This window comes from Lissotriton helveticus, chromosome 12, assembly GCF_964261635.1.
Source record: "Lissotriton helveticus chromosome 12, aLisHel1.1, whole genome shotgun sequence".
NCBI lineage: Eukaryota > Metazoa > Chordata > Amphibia > Caudata > Salamandridae > Lissotriton > Lissotriton helveticus.
The window spans coordinates 103186061-103207061 of record NC_136073.1 but is presented as its reverse complement, the minus strand read 5'-3'; the positions used below and the strand labels follow the sequence as shown (position 1 = coordinate 103207061).

Genomic DNA, 21001 nt, shown 5'->3' with positions numbered 1-21001 from the left:
GATATAAGATAGAGAAACGTGAGTAAGGTGGGGATTTGTGTACCCCGTCCTGAAGAAGGTGTTTTCACCTAAACATGTCGACGCACACAGAGAGGAGGTAGTGCACATTGTTTGAATTATCAACCTCCCACACTCTATTTTAATAGTACCAGCCTGGGGGCCCATTAAAGGTTTTTTGTTACCCCACAGGCCAGGTTCTTTTTTAAACTTCACTCACTTAGATCTAAACCCCACTTTACACTCACATTTGAATACCCCATCCACACCACACATAGTCATCTTAAGTGCTCCCGCGTATTCGTAGGTCGCAGCACGCCGTACCCCGCAGTAATAAAGTTGCTAATTGACAAACATATGAGTATACATTTATTGTCAAGCATACAAGGGCAGGGTGGCGATGATATTAATAGAGTATTAATAAAGTCAGCTATAAAATGTTGTTAAAAAGAGTGGACTTGACCAATAAGTGCAACTGTGCCATCTTCATAAAATATATATCACAGGTATGTGTTTGAGGCTTTGTCACAGGCCCATCTGGTTAGTATGGTATTACTAAGAAAATTGCAGATACCAATATACAGAGTAGAATCAATTGACAAATGCAATTCGGCCAATGGGTTATGTCTGTGCACAGCAAACTATTCTCAGCCTCCTTTTGACTCTCAGTTCTTGGAAATCTCTAATTTGTATCGGGTTTTCACGTAGCTGTAGATATTGGATCAGTTTGCAGTTCATTTGTGGGTCTAAAGGGTCCAAGCTTTTTATTATTGCAGCCCTACTAGTGCCTATGTCTTCAATGTTTGAGCACTTTTTTAGCAAGGTGACACAAGCTTTTTACATGTTGGGGCATATGCAAACCACATGAATGAAGTCCTCCTTCGTTGATCCACAACCTTTGAATGCAATCACCATCATTTTGTACCTTTTCTTGTGTTGGGCTTTTTTCAGTATCTACTTGTTTTTTACTGCGAACGGAATATAGGGCCAGGTGTAGGTAATCCTAATTTACAGATTCTAAAATAACGAATTTTATGGATTCATTATTTTAGAATTGGTAAATGCTATGTAGGAAAAAATTCGGTAAGTATTACCGAATCGGTACGATTCGGTATTTACCGAATCCGTATTTACTGATTCGGTAATTCCCATTTATTCCTCTGGGCCTGGAGGCCAATAGTAATGAATGGGATTTACCGAATCGGTAAATACCGATTCAGTAATGGGGGAACACATTCAAGGGTGGCAGGGTGTCACATTGATACCCTGTTGCACCCCTGAATCGTGCATGTGTGCACATGTGGCACACATACATGCCCTAATGTATGTCTGCCACATGGCACTTTTGGAAATGCACAAAAATGCTTTTCCAAAGGTTTTCGATATTTACCACCAACTTTTAGTTGTTCGTAAATACCAACTCCTTAACTATGTAATTCACTCATTTGAGTGCTCCCTACATTGCAGATTCTGTAATTTTCCGATTCGGTATTTTAAGGAATCGGTAATTTACCGATTCCTTAAAATACCAATTCGGTCAAAAGCCTAATACCGGTCGGTAACGGCCGAAATTCAGAAATTTCGACCGTTACTGACCAGTATTAGGCTACCTACATCTGGCCCGTAGTTAGTCAAAGTACCTTATTCTAGAAGAGACCATGCTAGGCCCATGATTTCAGCTGCGATATTAGCAGAGGTTTCAGGCTCAAACTCATAGATAAATTTACATTATTGAATTATAAATGTAACTAATTAAATAGTAAGTAATTTTCCTGAAATTCTGGAAAACAATAGGCACCTCCACCTTAATGCAGTTGCGAAAGGTATTCTTGGCAGTTACAATTTTCTATCATTGGTGAAGGTGCGTTCATCTATGAGCAAATGATATAACAACCAATGGCGAAGTGGAGGTGATCTTTGCACCTCTCTGTTGAACTTATATTAACTCTGTGAAACAGCTACGGGTACATCATCCAGTCAGGCCTGCAAACAAGAGCTGTGAAAGTCAACAGAGTAGAGATAGGGAGAAACTATATGTAGATAATTGCTCACTATGAAGCAAGACGTAAACCACAGTAATGACATAATGCAACATGAGGTCACAGGTCTGTTCAGAATGAAAGCAGAAGTACAGCAAAACACAATTTGTCAGAAGTATGAATTGTTGAGCCGAAACAGTCAATGACACACCCTTGATGCTGTGGAGCTCAGAAAGTTGTGTCTCATTGGGATTCAAGAACGAATCAGTTCTAAATGTCTGTGTTTCTTCACTTTTCCATTGCAAATAGAGAATTAACATTCCAACTAAATTGCCCAAATCAGCATGTTGCCTCAAGAAGGGAGGAAAGTGCTCTGTGGTATAGGGCTAGACCACAGACTATGGAATGTGAAATATTGTGGGGTGGTTCTTAAGTTGGCGGTAAGGAATAGCAGTTGCTGGTGGTGAATGTTCATAATAGACGCTGGTGCCACTCTTTGGGAGGAACATTTTAGTTAATACATATTTATGATCCTCTTAATGTATGATGACTTGTTTGCTTCCAATATTCCCATTGCAATTTTGGGAAATATTGGTGAACAGTGGGACTTGCGGGTGGGAAGTTGAATGGACAGTGGTCAATGAAACAAGAGGGTAGCTGTTTGAGTGGAAATTGTGGCTTAATGGTGAATAGATAAAATGGTAGACAATAATATGAGTTATACTTATGGTATTATAGATATGGGATGGGTAGTTGAAAGCTCAGTAAGTTAAGCTTGACATGGTATGGAGAGATGGATAAGCAGGTTGGAACTAATGTAGCAAATGGACGGATGTATGGACAATGGCCTCATGAGACAGGCAGGTGGTGGGGAATAGGAGAATTACCAGTGCCAAGCTCAGTGTCTAGAGGGGCAAAAGTCAGATGGCTAGATAGGTGGAAATATGCAGAAACAGATGTCTGAATAGGAAGAAATATTTGTGAACAGCGAAGTATATTTGTGGACACGAAACTAAGTGATGGATGTATAAACAATGAGATATATATTTATCGGCTCTGCTGTATGATGACATATGGGATCTTCACAGAATGAGATATGTTCTTCTAACCTGGTCTAGGCAATGTGATAGGTAAGTGGAAAATGAGACAGGGTAGTTTGACTGTGTGACAGCTTGATATTCATTGGATTATGGAGCAGATTAAGTGAGTGAGATTGAAAGGGTGAAAAATGGATGGGATGACTGATAAGAAGGTAGGTGGTGGATTCTATTGCTGAACAATTGTATTGATTATTGAACAGTACAATGGAGAGACAGATGGTGGGTTGGGCATTTTTGTAGAGACTATGAAGAGACATAGATAGACTATTTGATGAGACAGACATGGAGTAATGAAAAAATTAGAGTGTATAAGAACAGATAAAATTGATGAATTAGCTAAGCATAGGACGGAGGGGTGTATAAAAAACATGCGTGGATAATTAAAGCAATGCATTGGAGTCAACTAGAAAAGCCCAATTCTTAGTGTGCATTTACTATAACACACAAGAGCACTCATTAAATACAAAATTACGGAAGAATGCGTAAATTTGTAATTGAGGATTAAAAAGGATGGCCCAAGAAAATGGGTCCAATGATGTTTCAAGGAAAATATGCAAAAATGAAAGAAAGAGTGCAAAGGATTTAGTAAAATAAACATTCAGAAAGAAAATGAGCAGATAACTATTAATGTGAAGTGAAGTAAGGCAGACTGAAAGTGGAGGTTCAGGGAATAAAGCTAAGTAGAATAAATGGAATACTGTATTGAAGCACAACTTGACCTCCTTAGTATCCCTAACACTTCTCCTTTCCTTTCTCCTCAATCCCTCATCCTCCAGCTCCTACACTACTTGAAAAGGGTGCACCTCAAGAGCCAAGTGGATGGAGCAATGTACTTTGACCAACATGGTGACCCCCCCACAGTGTACGACATTGTGAACTGGCATCTTCAGCCTGATGGGAATCCGCATGTTGTGACGGTGGGAAGCTTCAACAGGCGTGCACCCAAGGGCCAGCGACTCATCTTCTATGGAACCGCACTCCACTGGAATACACAAGAAACACAGGTGTGATGACCAACAATGCAAATAGTGGGCAATGGGTACTTGAATGGACTTTTTTCTAATCTATGTCATGATTATAGATTATGGGAGGAATAAATGTTGCAAACACAGTTGTTCATAAGAAATGAGATGTCAAGCCACAGGGACTATTGTAGTCATAAGGTATGCATGTGTCAGCCACTTGCATGCATAAAACTCTGCAATGAACTAGATCACAGATAGCTTCTCTTCTCCTAGGTAGACATGAGTGCCTGTATTTACATAACACCAAATGTAAGCAATTACTCTAAATTCTTCCTGGATTTATCAGGGTGTGTCTGGTAAGCAAGAGCATGGCAACGATGGGAGCGGCAGGGTTAATTTGGGTCAATGAAAATACAATGATCATAGAAGAGAATGGCAAGTGACTAAATGGAAACACACATACACACAACAGCAGAGTTCAGGGGAAGAGCATTATGAGTTAGTGGCATTTATGTTTTCAATTTCCCACCACAAATGTGAAGGAGATTGGACACAATGCATTATGCACAATTTGCATCAGAAGAGTATAGGAACAAATCCAGGAGTTTTTCATTTAACTAGTGCCACATTTATGGTTTTGCTCCCTCCGAACATGATGAAAACCTCTCGTATGTGTGATCTGGCCCAGAATGTATTTACCTTTCCAACACCCCTGCATGTGTTCCCTGTATATTGAAGGCATCAAGACTACTCATTGAGTGGCTAGCTGGGGGCTAGGTCTGCTTAGAATGCAAGAAGTTATTGGTCATGAGCTGAAAATAATAGTAAAAGTGAAATCCGAAGTGCCGGTGGGTCGTCTCCTGGTTTAAGTACGAGCTTTGCACTGTGCACAATGCATCCCTTTACCCTTTCAGAAGGTGTTTAAAAGGAATTATGTAGAGAGGGGGTAATTTACGGTTTGACAAAAGGGAGTAATACCAACTACTGACTGACGCCTCCTACTATCCCCACCCCAGAAGAAAGATGGGAACCGCTAGGTTTATGACAGCATAACTTCAGCTCAGAGAAAGCCTTGGACCGGAGGAGCACTCACCACAGCGCCCTTGATTTATTTACAGCTGAATATTTCGGCTGTTTCCTCTTTGTTTACTCTGAATGAATAACAACGTTCAAAGCTCATTGTTGCAGCGGCCCACGTCTCCATTTTGCCCATTGTCCTCAGACGTTTACCTTTCTTTTTCACTGTTGAGTCACTTTTATTGGTTAATCTAATAGTCCTGCCAAAAATGCAAATGTGGTGTTGTTGAGGGATAACTTGTGTGACAGCTTGGATCATCACACCCTAATCTCAATGGGGTATTTACTTAAAACTCACATCCATCATCCTGATAGGTGGCAGATTGTATATAATCCTGGGGTGCAGTAGCAAAACCTATTTTTTTAAGGAGTTTTGTTCAGGTATTGTGGGCACATTAATGATCACAAAAATTGAAATGCTTAAGAATGAGAAAATGGAGGGGGGCATAGCCCGCAAGATGGCCGCCCAGTAGTGTAGAGCCAGAGCCCCTTGCCCGTCGACAAGATCCTGTGCATCCTCCCATCCCAAAGCACCTGTGAGCCCCGTGCGCTTGGTGCTAATTAGCAGTTTGCACCAAGAGGGTGGAAGAACCTTAAAATTCCAAATCCTGCGTGGGGAAGCAGGATTATACAGCGGCGTCCCTGAGGACAGCTGGTGACATTTGGGAGGCCTTGCTCTTCAGCGCAGTGGTTCCGCCCCTGGGCCTGAGTGCTGCCAGTGCCACTGGCCTCCTCTGATGGCTGCACACCTGCAAGTGGTGCAGTACCCCCGGGGCATGACCTCTCTCTGCTGGTGGGGGATCACATCGCCCTTGAAATGCTGGATGCGCCACACCAGGGGACACCAAAGTTGGAGCCCAGGAGGCCTATCCTGAGTCAAAGGAGGTCTGGTTCCTCACAGGGCAGCAGGCTCGTCTTTGGGCCTGAAAGCGGGCTGCACCACATACCTCTTATGGGCTGCATATGCCTGTGGGTGGCATGTTTGCTACCCGGCCAGCCTCTTTCCCCAGATGAGGGCCTGTATTGAGTGACAATATCAAAGACGTGGGGAAACCCAATCAACCCTTGTAGGCTCGGGCAGTCAATTGTCAAAGTAAAAGGTAGCTACAAGGGAATTCATTCAGTACTTTTCAGTTAATATATAACATCTTTTTGGTTCATTAAAAAATTGAACCCTGTGTATCCATAGGATTACTTAGGCTACTAGTCAAAGTATTTCTTTACGGAACAAACAACATTTAAATGTAGAAGAGAGAAGAGACACACAGCAGTAAAGGTTATATTATAAATCAATTGTATTGGCATAAATCACAACATAAATTGATGGGGACAAATAGTAGAACAAAACTAATAAAAGGTCATGAAAAGCGATATGTTAACATCCAATTGACAGTCCATCACATTGACATCAGCTCTATAGAATAATAGGGAAAACAGAATCATAAATGAAACTTGATATCCTTCTGTGTACAAAATGGCTGTGGAGTTGATGCTTTATGTCGACGTTTCGGTCTTGTAAGCTGACGTCTGTAAGACCATCATCAGGACTAAGTTTTCATCAGATATGTATCAGAGACGGCTCAACCGAGTGATACCGGAGCGCCTTTCCCTACAAGACTATCTCGAAGGATTTCATCCACTACCGCCTTTTTGGCATACAAAATATACTCATCTATACTGCCATCCTATAAGCCTCGATTGAATAGAGGAACCCAACCAGACCCTTCTGGAGAATCTTCTTCACAAGGTGCCCATTTCAAGATTGGCTTCATATTCTGTATATACCCAAGGGGTTTTTATCTGATGAAAACTTAGTCCTGATGATGGTCTTACAGACGTCAGCTTACAAGACCGAAACGTCGACATAAAGCATCAACTCCACAGCCATTTTGTACACAGAAGGATATCAAGTTTCATTTATGATTCTGTTTTCCCTATTATTCTATGGAGCTGATGTCAATGTGATGGACTGTCGATTGGATGTTAACATATCGCTTTTCATGACCTTTTATTAGTTTTGTTCTACTATTTGTCCCCATCAATTTATGTTGTGATTTATGCCAATACAATTGATTTATAATATAACCTTTACTGCTGTGTGTCTCTTCTCTCTTCTACATTTAAATGTTGTGTGTTCCGTAAAGAAATACTTTGACTAGTAGCCTAAGTAATCCTATGGATACACAGGGTTCAATTTTTTAATGAACCAAAAAGATGTTATATATTAACTGAAAAGTACTGAATGAATTCCCTTGTAGCTACCTTTTACTTTGTATTGAGTGACAGCAGCTCAACACACTGCAAGTAGAAGACAGCAGAGTTGTGGTCCAGCCAGGGAGGCCTCACCTGAGAAGTCAGATGCCTTGTGCCTGTGCAGACTGGTCTGGGTGCTGCTGCATCCATCAATCCCCCCTTTTCTGGACTACCATAAGAAAGCAGGAGGCTTGGTTCTCCCCTGGGGCAGATCTCAATATACCAGCATGGTACTACATCAGCTAACGACTCCTCGCCACGCCACCGTTGTAATCTGCAGAATTTGTGGTCCAGCCCGGGTTGCCTCATAAACCCGGTGGGGTTGAGGACTGGTGCATCGTGGCATCAGTGAGATGGCCTATCCCGTTGCCTGGTGCGTTGAGCGAAACTGGCCTGCGTTGGGCCTGGTGCTCTGGTGCCATTGCTGGTGGGGAGGTACGGTCAGCCTTGAAGGGGCAGCAAGCCTTGCCTTGCAAGTGGGGGCCGCAGAAAAGTGATCTTCTGCTTTCATCCTCCCCCTAAAATCCACATCTCAGCTTACTCTGGAGTGTCCTGGGGAGTCTGACCATGGATGGAGTCTCTTCCCTCCACCTTGTTGTGTGTTTTTACATTCACCTGGTGACATCACAGCAGACCCCGTGTGAGGAGGGGACATCTGAACTGAGTTGGGAGCCCACCTGGAGGTGAGAAACTATGGAAAGGGGGCCTCCTGGAACTTGTCAATCTGTTCTGCAGGGGCCGCTGTTATGGGTGAGGCTGCTGGTGTGACCCATTTCAGATTGAACATGAGCAGAGCCAGGGCACCACATGGTGCCCAATAGACTAAAATAGACCAGTTCACTGTCAGAGGGTCTGCAGGAAGTCAGTCGGGTGAGACTGGAGGGAGCTTGAAGGCGTGCCTGTGCCCCAACGAAGCACAGATTTTAGTGGCCATTGAAGCTTCTAGCATAAACGTCCAGGCTAAGATCCACTCTGTCTCCCTTGATGTAAACCTACTCTGGGCGGACCTCCGTAAAGTGGCAGAAAGAGCTACAGCAACAGAACAACAAGTTGTACAAATGTGGGAGGAACTGTCGTCCCTAAGGGCCATGGTAGCGGCCCTCACGACGCAGACACAAAAGTTGGAAATGAGTGCTGAGGATGCGGAAGATCAGGCAAGGAAATGCAATTTATGCTTCGTGGTATTCCTCATGAAGATTAAGGGCAATGCACCTGAGCTATTCCTGGCGAGGTTGCTCAGAGAAAAGATCTCTGAGGCCTCCCTTTCATAGGTCTTTGTGGTGGAAAGCGTGCATCAATCCCTGGCATCGCTCCCTCCCATGGGGGGACTACCTCAAACTATAATTGCAAAACTCCTTAGTTATAGTGACAGGAATGCCATCCTGCAGACAGTTTAACGGCAGGGAGACCCAGTGTTTGACAATCATACAATTCGCATCTTCCAAGATTACACTCAACATGTCCAGCAGCAGGGACAGACTTGTGGGGGGGCAAACCGAAACTGAAGGCCGTGGGATGGCATACATGCTACGCTCTACCCTACAAAGTTGAAGGTGCTGCACAAGGGTCAATCACATTTCTTCACCAGCCCGGAGGATGTGTAGGACTGGTTGTAGACGCATGGGGAGGGTTGTCCCCCTGCTTAAGGGGAGGACGCTGGAGGCCTGGTTGCAGAGAAGATGCCTCAACGGTAGACCTAAACATCCAAAGGCCAGACACAGGTGGAGATCGACAGCCGGGTGGGGGTGCGAGAAGATGGTACTCTGGACATGGAGAGCCGGAGACAGGAAGCCAGAGCCCTTGTGGCATCTGTCACTTTGGCTACATCTGTAGATATTGGCTTAGAAGTGGTGGAGTATACGCCGGACCTTGGGAATGAACAGCACCCATACCCCTCCCTCCCTTAGCTCATGACAGTTGGCTTGTATGAGCCTTCTGTATTGGGACCTGCCTGGCCCAAAGAGTGGTCTTGAACATGACTCTTGGCCTTGTGTAGCTGGCATGGGCAGTGGTGGCGAGATATGGCGGACTCTACGAAACTGGCTGAAACTGCTTTCCTGGTAACTGAACCGTACAGGGATGCCAGACACTTTGGCATTGCTGAGGGCAGTCCGAGGTGGGGAGAGAGATGGTAAGCTGGGTCTGACTTCAGTGGCCACCCTGTCACCCTTTTCTTCACTTACCTATTACCTTAGGACTGCTCTTTTCTGTTCTTTTCCTCCTTGTGGGGGGAAGGTGGTGTGCTGTTTCGCCTCTAAGTTCGATCCGCAGAAGTTGGAGTACAAGTGGGTTGTTGTGGGTGTTTTGTGGGTGGAAGACAGACCTCTCTTGCCCCACACACAAATAGTTGTCTAGTTGACATGTGTTTTTGCTCTCACTAGAGACAGTGGAGTAGTGGGGTTTTCATGGGATGCTTAGTTGTTTCTGATTTGTTTGTTGAGGAATGAGAAATGTATGGATACACCATGTTGCCAGCCAGGACGGGAGGTAGTCTGGGTGGAACTACATTTGCACCTTATGGCACCTGTTGGGCTTCCTGACAACACACATAATGCCCTCAAACATGAATGGACTGGGTGATAAGGTGACACGGGCCATTAGAAATTAGATATAGTCCTACTCCAAGAGATACATTTAATGAGGACACACGAGGTGTGGGATAGAAACTTAACATGTGGGAACTCAGAAATGCAGAGGTTGCCTGGGAACTGCAGATCAACTCTATTTTGCAGAAAACAAGGGGACTGAAGAGACAACAGTAGTGCTCTGGGAGGCCTATAGGACAGTCATGAGGGATAGAGCACAGAATGTCTTGGCAGAAAAGAATCATAAAGCAAATGCGTAGGTAGAGGGGATCGAGCATCAGCGCAAAGACCTTGAGGACTCTCCTGGAGCCTGGACAGACCCACAGATCTTCTGCGCCGTGGAGGTGCTCCAGAGGGAATATCAGGACCTGGTACAGGGGGAGCTTAGGAAACAGCTATTAGCCATGCAATACAGTCTTTATGATTCAGGTGACAAGGTGGGAAAGTTGCTTGCCTGGATCAGTAAATGGGAGGAGAAGGAAATATAGGAGCAGTGTATTACTGACGAGACAGGGGCTCCCCACTTGACAGATATGGTAATTGCAGAGGCCTTTGCACAGTTCTATGCCTTGCTTTACAGGGCTCGACTGATGGCCGGCAATCCGTGAATAACAGACTATTTGGATACGATTGACATGTCAGTGATACCAGTTGATAATTGGCTGGTGCTGGAGGATGATCTTACGTTTCTGGAGATTTAGGCGGCAATTGCGCGACTCACACCAGGGAAGGTGCCGGGACAGAAGGACCTGCTGGCTGAATTCCTACTGCCCTATCGCTTTATTAAACATCAAAATGAAGGTGTTGGCCATGATTCTGGCCACAAGAATTTTAAAGTTGATAGTCCCACTCATCCACAAAGATCAATCGGGGTTCATGCCTGGCAGACCCACCAGACTTAGCCTCCATCATTTACACAACTGGATGGCAGAGTTTCGCAATAGGAAGGAACTCTGTTTATTGTTAGCATTGGATGCTTAAAAGGTGTTCAACACAATCCACTGACCTTTCCTTCATCAGACTCTGCATGAATTCGGCTTTGGCCCTAAAGATGGTGGGTCTCCCTGCTCTACCAGGCCTCCACTGCAATGGTGAGGATGAATAGCACCCTATTGTCTGCCTTCTCGATTGGGTGGGGCACCTGACAGGGATGCCCACTGTCCCCTTTGCTATTTGCCCTCCCCATAGAGCCTTGGGCTGCAATGGTCTGTGCCTGTCCTGACAATCATGGGTTCAAAATTCTGGAACTGACTGAGATGTAAAAAAAAGTCTAATTATACGCAGATGACATACTCCTTCATGTCACCAAGTGGACAATCACGATTCTGGATATTCTACAGTTGTTCAAGACCTATGGGGCTTATCCTGGCTATCATATCAACTGGGATAAATTGGTTCTCTGTCACTCCTATGGCTTGAACCCAACTGATCTTCTCCGGACACTCCAGGTGACAAACAAAGGCTTCCAGTGCCTGAGCATTTATGTCACTGCTCACAGCGAGATGTATCTGACTCAATATCTGGGTAGGGTGATACAGGACATCCAGCGGGTTGGTCATGCTACCTCTTACCTTGCTGGGGAGGGCGGCTGTTTTTAAAATGATTACACTCCCTAAGCTAAGTTATTATACGCCCTGCAGAATACTTACTACCCAATCACGGAGGCTTCTTTTTTCAAGTTGAAGGGTGACTTGAGGACCTGTGGTGTAGAGGTCACCCAAGAATAGCACTCGCAACCCTCCAGCATAACCCTTACAATGGTGGGATCACTCTCCCTTACATATGGGCCTAAGAGTAGGCTGCCCATATGGTAGCCATAAATGATCAGGTGTTTACACTGCAGGATCAGTCCAAATACAGACTGGAGCTAGATTAGTTTGCCAGTCTGTCCTGTCTGCACTATCTCTATGGAGGGTAGGGAATTCAACAGCTTCTTCAAGTGCCATTGAACGCTTGGCAGAAAGCTACTAGACACATAGGCTGGGGAGGAAAGATAACGCGGGTTACACCGGTCTGGGAAGGTGCATGGCGGAGTGAGATGGGAAAACTCACAGGCTGCACAGCATGGGACCTGCTAGAAATCTCCCGGATAGGAGATCTTCTTGGAGAGGGCATTTTGATGCCCTTTTCATCCCAACAGAGGGAGTATTCCATGCACCAGAACCAGTATCTAAAGTATGCTCAGCTGAGGCATGCCTGGCATGTGGAGAGATTGGAGACTTGGACATACCTGACTATGCCTGGCTAGAAGACAGGTTGTTACCTGAAGACCTAGAACAGAAGACTATCTCTCTCACTGACTAGGTGAGGGCAAGGTGGGAGGTGGACGTGGGGGAGCTGGAGGCCATCGACTCAGAGGAGGCACTGATGCACCCAAGTAATGTTTACATTAAGTCATGACTACACCCGATCCGATTTTGGCCTCCCCAGGCTGTCTGCACAGTGGGGATGTTAGAGATCGATTCATACACACGATATGGGGCTGCCCAGCTATTCGGACATACTCGCAACAGGTGGTCTGGGACCTCAGCTAAGTGCTGAAAACAGACATCCCTCTTGATCCTAAATACATATTATTGGGTGTACCGGGTGATGTAGATGTTCCTAGGCTGTAACTCTTCTTCTGAAATTTGAGGCTGGTGGTGGCTAAACGAGATGATATGCGCCACTAGGGTGCACAGGGTCATTACTATCAATGAATGTAAGACGTGGGATGAATCTATACATAGCTGCTGAGAATGTCACGAACAATAGTTGGGGGTGCCCTTGCAAGTTCTTCAATGTCTGGGGAGGTTGACTCAAGCACTGCAGGTTGCACCCCTCAGGGGATGCACCAGGTCCCATACCTCGATTTTGACTATTAATGTACACTGTGATGTCAGCTCAATTCATACTGTATTCCATTCGTCATGACCCTGCCTCTTGTTGTCATGTACTTGTCCCTTTCAAACAGTTACATGTGTATTTTCACCTCCTCTGTTGTTTTGATTTAATTTGCATGTGGGTTTGTGCCCTAAACTGGTATTTACTGATGTTCAACATTTAAATAAAGATAATTTTCAAAGAAAAAGAATGAGACACTGGTTTTGGCCACATTCTGTAAACGTATTGCTAGCATGATAAATAGTAAGTTGCAACTGGCATGGCTTGCGGGTGGGCGGGTGGTACGGCGCGGGGCAAGGAGTTGTGGGGGGAGCATAATAAAACATATTTTTTTCAAACTTACCTTGAGGCCGATTACCACGTCTTCTCTGCTCCTCCTCTCCTGTCTCCGACTCAGACAGGGACAGAAAGCAGGCAGCCGGGCTCCCTACCCTAAGCCAATTACAATGCTGCAATGCAGCGTTGTGATTGGTCTGAGTGTCATGACACGGCACTCAGCCAGGGGCTGGAGGTGTGGGCATGTTCTCCATGCAGGCTGTAATGCAACCTACATGGATAAGGGAAAAGTGTGCATGACTGGCTTGGGCGACTCGGGAGGGCCGACCAAACAGTCATTGCGCACTTAGGAGTGGGCAAACCACTCCTGTCCTACTCTGTTAGCAGAACAGCCCCGGCCACCCACAAAGGAAACATAAATGGTAATACCTAAAAGTTATAAACATTTTATGTTTTTGCTTCTTGCACTGCGAGAAAGCAGTAGTGCGATGCTCCTCTGCCATAGCGTAGGAGACGCCACTGTAAATAGCTGATTGCAGACATTGCTGTGCTCATATGGTGTGTGTAAGACAGAGGGTGGCAGACCACAGGAATGACAAAAACAGGCCAAATTATACTTCTGACCCTGATCTGTCAATGATAAACAAGAAATCTTGCCAGAATGTCTTCCTAGAGTTTGCTCCCTCCCAAAAAATAAAAGCTAGGCCCAGCTGCACAGTTAGTTATTAAAATGTTAACAATGCACTGATTGGTAAAAGAAGCAGGCTGGTACCCAACTGCTAAAGGCTGAATATGTAAGCTGTTCCACTCTCCAGTACTTGAAAGAGTTACATCAACATTGATCTATGTGGACTCTGCAATGTGCTTTTCAGAATGTGGAGCTCAATCCCATCCATTCCCTCATGGCTAAGCATAAACATCATTCACTTCTGAAATCCTGCTTAACTTCGCTGCTTCTGAACATGCCTCCATGGAAGATTCAGGCTAGTTCACAGAGTCCAGAAATTGTGACTCAGAGCATCAAGAAGCTGACTCCACCCTTCACCAGACACTAAACACGGGCTTCTTAAGATCAATCTGTAAGTGCAGGCAAACTGAATAGTGAGTGCCATCCCTACCTCTGCCTACCTTTGTTTCACCATTGTAGACTCTTGCCTCCTGACCTTTCCTGGTATCATCTAGCCCTCATCAGTACACTACATGCTGAAAGAAATGTTTCCAAGCTTTATTTAAGATTCCATTGTCTGGATTTGGTGGGCTCACAGTTCCCATTTTTCATTTGGGCCAGAAGCTTTTCTACTCATTGTTTCAATCAAGATTTGTCCTCCATGGATGTGAAGCAAAAGACTGAATGTTCCATCGTCCTGGGTTGCTAGATTTGCAGCATTTAAGACACGGTAAAAACTGTAATTAACTATTGAATGTGAATACAGAGGCCAACAATATCCATATGATATTATTTTGCTGATCTTCTCAACAAACTGCTTTCATTATACTGTGATTTTCTTATGCTCATAATCAGCTATTGATCTCTTACCTTATATCAAGTGTTGCACAATTATTGTCAATAGAACTGGCAGTCAAAATCCCCCACGTAGGTGCTATATTAATAAGGAAAGGTAGATGCAACCTCAAGGCATGTGCCTGCAATGTGCCATTATTTATTGATATGAGCTTCAAACTTAGTCAAATACCTTCTCACTTTATGCAAGTTGACCAGTGATAAATAGACCACCTCCTATATTGTGCCCTCCATAGAACAGTTTTGTATGAACTGGTGAATAATAAACAATGGGTCCACAATATGGGATAACAATTTTCAATCCTGGAAGCTAAGGGGCTGATTCTGAGTTTGGCAGTCTGTGGACTGCCAAACCTGGGGTGGCACAGCGGTGGTGGTGTGCGCCATTGGCCCGACTGCCATATTGTGATTTTGGCAGTAGGTCCACCATTGGACTACTGCAACCGTCAGGTATCCGTGATCCCTCAGCGGTGGTGCAGTGGTCAGAGGTCATAATATGGTGGTGCAGCTGCTGCACTGCTAAGCATATTATGAGTTCCTCACTGTCATAGTTTTCATGCCAGTGATTTCACCATGGAAACTGTGGTGGTAAGGGAACTCAGGGAGCCCTACAGAGTCCCCTGGTGCCTCAAGTTACGTGGCACAATAGGCGCTGAAAGCCCACTAATAGCATTTAATTTACAGGCCCTTGGTACATGTAGTACCACTTTACAAGGGACTTGCAAGAATATTAAATATGCCAATTGCGCATAAGCCAATATTACCATGTTTAAAGTAGAGAGTACCAGCTCTTTGGCACTTCTTAGCAGTGAAAGGTTGCACAGAATCCTAAAGCCAAAAAAATGGTTCCAGTAAAATAGGAAGATGAGGACAATAAGTTTGGGATGACCCTGCAGACAGGGTCAAGTCCAGCATTAATATGCCAATCAGTTATAAACCAATGTTACCATGTTTTAGGGGGTAAGCACAGGCATTGTAGCACTAATTAGCAGTGCACACAGTCCTAAAGCCAGCAAAAACAAACCCAGAAAAACATGAGGGGTGAAGGCAAAAGGATTGGGGGAAGACCACCCTAAGGCTGGTAGGTCTAACAACAATGGAAAAGTTGAAATGTATTAGTATGTAGAATATGCCAACACCAATCCAGAAAACATGAATCGCTATGAAATATAAGCTTTTAGGAAACAAATAAAACACTTATCTTAAAGGTCCTAGAAAGGCATGGTTTAGCTAATTTGTGGAACTCCACAGGGATGATGAAATTTGAACAAAGGCAGTTACAAGCACTACTACTTATACAGTTCATAGATTCCCCAATACAAACTCTTATTGATTACAACTCCCAAAAAATATGACAACAGTAATGCAGTAACTTTGTGTTTTGCAGTAACAAATGCATAGTCAATATTGTGTTTGTCTGTAATCCTTGGAGATTGTGGTGACAAAGTGAGTCTTTGTTCCAATATAATGAATTAAAAATGGTATTCTTTCCATTTGAAACTATACTCAAGGTCCCGGTTTCTGTCTGCAGCAATAGCTGCTCAGCTGGCTACAGGAAAGCTCTCCAGAAAGGACGCCCAGTCTGCTGCTTTGACTGCGTCCCCTGTGCTGAAGGAGAGATTTCTAATGAAACAGGTAAATAGGAGAAACCAGAAAGTACTTGTGTGGATTGTCTTTGTCTGCTCCAAGGTTCTCCATATACATGGAGACAATTTATATGTCTCTGCTTTTAATAACTTAGCACGTCACTTTGTCATAGAATGCCTCATTATGGTAACTATGTTAAATGAAAATAATTTGCAAACAGGCCACAGAAGAGACCGCATGTCTTTCCTGTTTGTGTACCTACTGTGCACGCCAGCGAAACAACTGATAGCTGGAATCTCTTTGGGCCTCATATTTGAGGTGCCCCTTTAGCCCTTGTTTCCGGTCCATGGAGGACTTGGCTTGGCAGTTTGGGTTGGACTGTTCCCATGATGCACAGGGTCAAGACAGATTTGCATATGGCCAGGTCTAAAGTGGGGTGCCATGGTGAGCAAAATATGATGGATTTTACTCAGATCTCTTGACTGGGGGTGAATATTTTGATTTGTTCTGCATTCCGTACATCAATTGTGTGTCTTTTGCCTTCAGCCCTTATGGCACAGCTCGCTTGAGAGCTGCACCTGGTTCTTCCCATGAGGTATTTGTTAGATTGCCAGTTATCATCAGATTAGTAAGTCCTCAATACATCTGATCATATTTTAGTCACTCCACACATGAATACCATCTAACATTAACATTAACATTTCTCATTCTTTATTCAACAGTTGTAATTAATTCATTCATTACACTTGATTTATGTTCTAGATTCTACTACATGTTGGCTGTGCCCAATTGAACAATGGTCGAATGACAAGAGAACAGCATGCATCCCGAAGAAGATAGAATTCCTGTCCTATCAGGAGCCCTTGGGCATAACTCTGGCTGTGGTTGTCACATTGACTGCCTTCTCCACGTGTGCTATTTTATGCATCTTCATCAAATTCAGAGAAACTCCCATAGTCAAAGCAAATAACAGGGAGCTCACCTACCTTCTCCTGGGTGCACTTGTGCTGAGTTTTCTTTTCTCCTTGCTCTTTATTGGGGAGCCTCAGCCAATAGCATGCCTTCTCCGCCAGGTTGCTTTTGGGATCATTTTTGCCGTCTGTGTTTCTTGTGTGTTGGCTAAAACTCTTATGGTGGTTATTGCCTTCAATGTCACTAAGCCTGGCAGTAATCTGAGAAGATGGTTGGGCCCCCGGGTTCCTGTGATCACTGTCTCACATTGTACACTTGGTCAAATCCTCATCTGTGTCATCTGGATTCTGCGTTGCCCTCCATTTGCAGAAAAGAACATGAAGCTTAAGATTGGCACCATTGTCTTTCGGTGCAATGAATGTTCAGAGACTGCCTTATGGTGCATGTTAGGATACATTGGTCTGTTGGCTTGTGCCAGCTTCCTAGTAGCCTTCTTAGCACGGAAGTTGCCTGACAGTTTCAACGAGGCCAAGTGGATCACCTTCAGCATGCTAGTCTTCCTCAGTGTTTGGCTGTCATTTGTCCCAGGATACCTAAGTACCCAAGGAAAGTACACAGTAGCAGTGGAGGTCTTTGCGATCACTTCTTCTAGTGCCGGATTGCTCGTTTGTATATTTCTTCCTAAGTGTTACATCATATTGCTCAGACCTGATCTCAACACTAAAGAAAACCTTTTAGGAAAAGGAAAGAACACAACCAACAAAATGAAGACTTTCTGAAGCAAGGTATATCTGGACTAAGTTCTGACTGTGACTTTATGCCAGCCCAACAAGGATCTTACACTCCCTGAAATGGTCATGATATTTCATACTAATTCAAATAACTTTAATCGTAATACCCCTTTCCTTCAGAATTTATATTGTATACAGAAATATTTTAAATGGAATAATGTGCTGTTTTGTGGTGCATGAGGGCAAAGAGCAGCATAATGCTTTGAGCTGTATGCATCATTGGAAAGGACGTGAACCAAATGATGCCCACTTCTTCATACACTAATGATCACATAGTCCTTGATAGTTTAATTCAACTGATTGTTTGTCAGGGAAGAAATCTTACCTAGATTATTGTCTCCTGTACTGCTGAACATACATATTAAAAAAAGTTTAAATCTCTGTGCCCTTAAACTGCCTTTCAATACATTGGCATATTGTTGCCTTGCGGTTTCAAGTGTTCTAACTGAGCACAATGATTCTATGAAGCTTTTCACAACCAATGGGCATAATCTTTCTATGAAGCTTTTCACACCATGGCGCATATTTTATAGGCCTGGGTGGTGAACTCTGCTCCGTTCACAGAGTTTGCTGAGTTTTCTGCACTCCGCAGAGCACGCCGAGTGCGGAAATCTCTGCTCCGCGTAGTATAGCGGAGTTTTTTTTGAGCTTTCAAACGGTAAGTTGTCTGGTAGAATTACTACCTGAGTGGCAGGAAGATCAGCGCGAATGTCAGTTCGCTCTGCACTCCGCCACTTGCTGAACTCTGCTGAGCATTATTCTCACTTTGCGGAGTTCCACTTAGCGAAAAACCCCGAACTACGCCCAGGATAAGGCACTTGGAAAGCTGTCATCTGAGACTGAGATTTATTATCAAGAAATCAACCAGGACTGAGCTATTAATTTGACTGCTGAAAATAATGTAAATGTTAAAGATGTAATCTACCATATTAGATTCTGCAATGTTGTTGGCTACATGAGTAGGTAAGGGTAAATTGTGGGACATCAAATGATATATATAGATGTAATTTTACATGCACACAATAGGATTATACACCTATTTGTCTTGCACTAACATTTTTCTTAAGTTTTCATGAGAAAAGAAATCTAAATGCAATAAGGTTTTGTGCAATAAGACCAATGAGCTGGAGAATTATGATACATATATATGATAAAAAGGTAAACAGTCAGAACACTGTGGTCTAAACCACAAGTGTTCCGACCCTGCAAACTAAACCACACTTGCTTAACCATGCATATGCCCTAACCACGAATATCTGTGGTTAAGGAAATGCGTGGTCCAGCTGCTGGGTGCTGTGGACGGAAGCAGGAAGACCTCGCGTGAAGCGGTGAGGTAAGTGGGGCTGGGTGTAGTTCTGGGCTGGGGGTGGGTTGGGGGATGTTTTGTGGTAGTTTTAGTAGGCTGGGGGTCGGGGTAGTTTCATGAGCTGGGGTGGGTCTGGTTTGCTTTGTTGATTGGCGGGGCGGTATGGCATGAGTTGTTTTGTGGGCTTGGGACGGGGATTGTTTTGTGGGCTCGGGGTGGGTCAGGGATAGTTTTCTCGGTGGGAAAGTCTGAATAGTTTTCTGGGCCTTGTCAGTTTTTTGGGCAGGGGTGGGTTAGGGGTTGTTCTGTGGGCTGGGTGTTGTTTTGTGATCTGGGGGTGGGTCAGGGGTAATTGTGTGGGCTGGGTGAGTCGACATTGTTTAGTGCGCTACGGGTGGGTCGGGGTAGTTTTCAGGGCTGGGGGTGGGTCGGGGTAGTTTTCATAGTTGGGGTGGGTGGAGGTAGTTCGCAGGGCTGGTAGTTGGAGATAGTTTTGAAGGGCCGGGGGTTCGGGCCTAGTGTTGGGAGGTTGGGAGGATCAGGGGTAGTTTTCAGGGCTGGGGGGGTCAGGGGACATTTTCAGGGCTGGGTAGTTTTGGGGCTAGTCTTCAGGGCTGGGGTGGGGTAGTTTTCAGGGCTGGAGGCCTCTGGGGTAGTTTTCAATACTGGGGGGGGGGTCGGGTAGTTTTTAGGGTTGTGGGTCAGGGTAGTTTTTTAAATTAGGGTTTAGGGTATTAGGCCTCAGGGCAGAGGGAAGGGAATGGGTAGTCAGGGTTATTTTTATGACTTAGGGGAGGGCGGGGTCGTTTTTAGGGCTAGGTCAGGGCTGGGCGGGGTCAGGTTAAAGGACAGGGTTTTAGGCCTCAGAGTAGAGGGAGTGGAATGGGTAGCCGGGGTAGTATTTAGGGCTTAGGGGAGGGCGGGTAGTTTTTAGGGCTGGGAAGGTTGTGGTAGTTTTTTTAAAATAGGTGTTTGTCTAAGGGCAGTGGAAGGGGTTGTGGTAGTTGTATGGACAGCGCAAGGGCTGAGAGTGGGTTGAGGTAGTGTTTAAGGGACATCGTGGGGGTTGGGAGGGGGTAGAGGTATTTGGACCTCAGGGCAGGGAGAGGGGTGGGGGGAGTTTGTATCTTAGGGCGGGGGAGAGAGTTCATGATCTTAGCCACGCATACCCCTTAATCCATTCATGCCTTTACCACAAAACTACATGGTAAAGGCATGCGTGGTAAAGGAATGCATGGTTAATACTCATTTGTTGTTTAGGTTGCGTGGTAGAGGCATACTTGGTTTATCCACTCATGGTTCTATCATACAACTGATAAAAATACCTAATAAGGAAGGCACTGACTTGACGGCAGAGGAATGCTTAGGGAACGCTAAGTGAACTTCCAAACTACCGCTTTCCAAGTATTCACAACCAGTGGTGAGCTTAGATAATTTTTTGTACTCTTTAGATCTGCATCTTTTACTATGGTCAAGCTCAAATTCTTAGATCCAAAAGAGAAGCTGAAGAGGCAGGAAACAACAAACACAATACAACCAGATGGAACCGGAGATATATAAAAGTGGATTCTCACTGTCCCAATGCCAGCTGTCCACTTCTGAGATGACTCAGTACTCTCGCAAATATTGTATCATGATTGTTGAGAAGTGCAGTTCAATCCCATCGGAATATAAGAAGTGCAGATATTCAGTACCTGATAGGACCTGACCACCTAAGAAACTTACAACATTTCCATGAGATAAATAATGGAAAGAATGGAAAGCCCGG

The 21001-nt window shown here is 44.5% G+C and overlaps 1 protein-coding gene across 1 annotated transcript in view; it reads left to right on the top strand.

The window, feature by feature from the left end:
* LOC144797960 (vomeronasal type-2 receptor 1-like) overlaps positions 1 to 18030 on the top strand; it is a 50492-nt gene extending 32462 nt beyond the window's left edge. Inside the window, exons 5-7 of the mRNA XM_078668765.1 lie at positions 3853 to 4080; positions 16149 to 16272; positions 16987 to 18030. Coding sequence (XP_078524891.1) covers positions 3853 to 4080; positions 16149 to 16272; positions 16987 to 17915 — 1281 coding nt within the window. The 3' untranslated portion in view covers positions 17916 to 18030. The remainder of the gene's footprint in view (positions 1 to 3852; positions 4081 to 16148; positions 16273 to 16986) is intronic.
* The last annotated feature ends 2971 nt before the right edge of the window (positions 18031 to 21001 follow it).